This window comes from Myotis lucifugus, unplaced genomic scaffold (assembly GCF_000147115.1).
Source record: "Myotis lucifugus unplaced genomic scaffold, Myoluc2.0 scaffold_2005, whole genome shotgun sequence".
Taxonomy (NCBI): domain Eukaryota; kingdom Metazoa; phylum Chordata; class Mammalia; order Chiroptera; family Vespertilionidae; genus Myotis; species Myotis lucifugus.
The window spans coordinates 11,659-15,204 of record NW_005873053.1 but is presented as its reverse complement, the minus strand read 5'-3'; the positions used below and the strand labels follow the sequence as shown (position 1 = coordinate 15,204).

At 39.2% G+C, this 3,546-nt stretch overlaps 1 protein-coding gene across 1 annotated transcript in view; it reads left to right on the top strand.

Moving 5' to 3' along the window:
- Positions 1-3,546, top strand: part of LOC102429693 — a gene marked incomplete at its 3' end in the record, with an annotated part of 32,114 nt that overhangs the window by 16,924 nt on the left and 11,644 nt on the right. The window contains exon 6 of the mRNA XM_023748876.1: positions 3,415-3,523. Coding sequence (XP_023604644.1) covers positions 3,415-3,523 — 109 coding nt within the window. The remainder of the gene's footprint in view (positions 1-3,414; positions 3,524-3,546) is intronic.

The following is a 3,546-nucleotide window of genomic DNA, read 5'->3' as shown; positions in this document are numbered from 1 at the left end:
GGGTGGGGTTGTAAATTTGGTGGGGCATGGTCTCAGGGAATCACGGGGCGATGCAAACAGCAATGGCCTTCCCCCGGATAGGTCCCTGGGTCTCTGTGTCCCATGGCCCTATGCGGGAACAATAAACGCTGCAAGCACCTCTGCGAGAAAGCTGCCCTCACGCTCCGGCCCTATGCCAGACAGTACAGTTTCTCTCCGTATGAGTCTGGGTCCCCAAATTCTTGCCCAGAGCTGGAGTTCAGAGGAGTCGGGGGCTTGTATCTCCCTCCCGGCTGAAAAAGACAACAGCATACCCAGCTGCCAGCCCCTTCTGCGCGCCTCCACACTTCCACACCTCTGCGCCTCCTACCAGACTCAATGCGATTTTCTCTTTCCTTCTAGTTGTAGTATTTCCACTCAGCCAGCCTTCCCATGGTTCTGAATGATATTCGTTTTGTCTTTTAGTTGCATTTTTAATGTGGTTGTGCGTGGCAGCAAGTTCAGGTGTTTAGCTATGCCACCACCTTGGTTGTCTCTAACACCCATTTTTGATAAAAACTCAGCAAAGTGGGAATAGAAGGATCATATCTCAACACAATAAAGGCCATATATGCCAAACCTACAGCCAACATCATACTCAATGGGCAAAAACTAAAACCATTTCCCCTAAGAACAGGAACAAGACAGGATGCCCACTTTCATCACTCCTGTTCGACATAGTACTGGAAGTGCTAGCCATAACGATCAGACAAGAAGAAGAAAAAGGCATCCAAGTTGGAAAAGAAGAAGTAAAACCGTTGTTATTTGCAGATGGCATATACTGTACATAAAAAACCCTAAAGACTCCATCAAAAAACTACTAGATTTAATAAATGAATTCAGCAATGTAGTAGGATACAAAATTAACACCTAAAAATCTATGGCTTTTTTATACACCAATAGTGAACTCACAGAGGGAGAAACTAAAAACAATAATCCCATTTACCATTTCAACAAAAAAAATTAAGATACCCAGGAATAAACTTAACTAAGGAAGTGAAAGACCTGTACTTAGAAAACTACAGGATGCTGAAAAAAGAGCTGGAGGAAGGCATAAACAAATGGAAGAATATAATGTGTTCATGGATTGGTAGAATAAACATCATTAAAATGTCCATACTACCCAAAGCAATCTATAGATTCAATGCAATCTCCATTAAGATACCAATGGCATATTTCACAGGCCTAGAACAAACTCTCAAAAATATTTATATGGAATAAAAAAAGACCCCAAATAACTGCAGCAATCCCAAGAATGAAGAACAAAGTTGGAGGGATCACAATACCAGATATCAAGCTATATTGCAAAGCCACTGTTCTCAAAACTTCCTGGTACTGGCACAAGAACAGACATATAGACCAATGGAACCGAACATAGAACCCAGAAATCGACCCAAGCCATTATGCTCAATTAATATTTGACAAAGGAGGCAAGAGCATACAATGGAGACAGAATAGTCTCTTCAATAAATGGTGTTGGGAAAATTGGACAGATACATGCAACAAATGAAACTAGGCCACCAGCTTATACCATACATAAAAATAAACTCAAAATGGATAAAGGACTTAAATGTAAGATGGGAAACCATAAAAATCTTAGAAGAATTGATAGGCAACAAAATAGCAGACATATGTCATAGCAATATCTTTACCCATACAGCTCCTAGGATAGTGATGGCGAACCTATGACACGTGTGTCAGAGGTGACACGTGAACTCATTTTTTTGGTTGATTTTTCTTTGTTAAATGGCATTTAAATATATAAAATAAATATCAAAAATATAAATCTTTGTTTTACTATGGTTGCAAATACCAAAAAATTTCTATATGTGACACGGCACCAGAGTTAAGTTAGGATTTTTCAAATGCTGACACGCCGAGCTCAAAAGGTTCGCCATCACTGTCCTAGGACAATGGAAACTAAGGAGAAAATAAACAAATGGGACTACATCAAAATAAAAAGCTTCTGTACAGTAAAATAAACCATCAACAAAACAACAAGAAAGGCCACTGCATGGGAGAACATATTTGTTAATGTTATCTCAGATAAGGGTTTAATCTCCAAATTTTACAGAGAACTCATACAATTTAACAAAAGGAGGATAATCCAATAAAAAAAAATGGGCAAAGGACCTAAATAGACACTTTTTGAAAGAGGGCATACAGAAGACCCTCTTCAAGAGACATATGAAAACATGATCAAAGTCACTAATCATCTGAGAGATGCAAATCAAAACGACAATGAGGTACCATCTCACACCTGTCAGAATGGCTATCATCAACAAATCTACAAATGACAAGTGCTGGAGAGGATGTGGAGAAAAAGGAACACTCGTGGGCTGCTGGTGGGAATGCAGACTGGTGCAGCCACTATGGAAGACAGTATGGAGTTTCCTCAAAAAACTAAAAATGGAACTCCCATTTGACCCTGTGATCCCACTTATAGGAATATATCCCAAGAAATCAGAAACACCAATCAGAAAGGATATATGCACCCATATGTTCATAGCAGCACAATTCACCATAGCTAAGATCTGGAAACAGCCTAACTGCCCATCAGCAGATGAGTAGATTAGAAAACTGTGGTACATGTACACAATGATTCGAATACTACACAGCTGTAAAAAAGAAGGAACTCAACATTCGCAACAGCATGGATGGAACTGGAGAGGATTATGTTCAGTGAGATAAGCCAGAGAAAAATAAATATCACATGATCTCATTCATTTGTGGAATATAATGAACAACATAAACTGATAAACAAAAATAGAGCCAAAGGAAAAAATATTTTAGCATATAATTGAAGTAATTTGGTTATTTGCAGATTATGAATATTTCCTACAACTTTAGTGATATTATACTGGTACTATATTAGTACGTTTTGGTAATATTATTATACTTAAAATCTTTTTTTCTTGAAATATTAACGTTTATTGCAAGGAATAAATTATATTTAAAATCATTTTTCTTGAAATATTAATTTTTATTGCACGTAAATGGATAATTATTTTGTATCTACAATCTGGTAATAGATTTATTTTGCATATTGTAAAAAACAAACAAAAAAACCAAATATCCATGCACAATACACATATGCCCACATGTATTACACATACATTCTGGACAAATCTTCCCTCCCCCAATGTATAAGGTCATTTTTCCAGGCTTCCAATTATTCAGAGGTTAACCTCTACAGTCTAGAAGCTACAGCAGGCTGAGGACCTCACAGGGGACAAGAGCCCCCCAAACCACCCCCCCCCAAACACACACACAATCACACATTCTTCCCATGGGGTGAGCATCAGTAAGCAAATCCCCAGGCGGAGCTGCAGCTCCCAGCTCGGGCCTCTGCAGCTCCCTGAAATCTGTCTCACCTTCCTGGCTGTTTTCTTGCAGTTCCGTGAAGAGCCCGAGCCTGGAGACCTGATTGAGATTTTACACATCGGCTCCTCGCACTGGGCCCTGTATGTGGGCTATGGTTATGTGATCCACCTGGATCTCCCGGGTAAGGAGGTTGAAAGTATAACT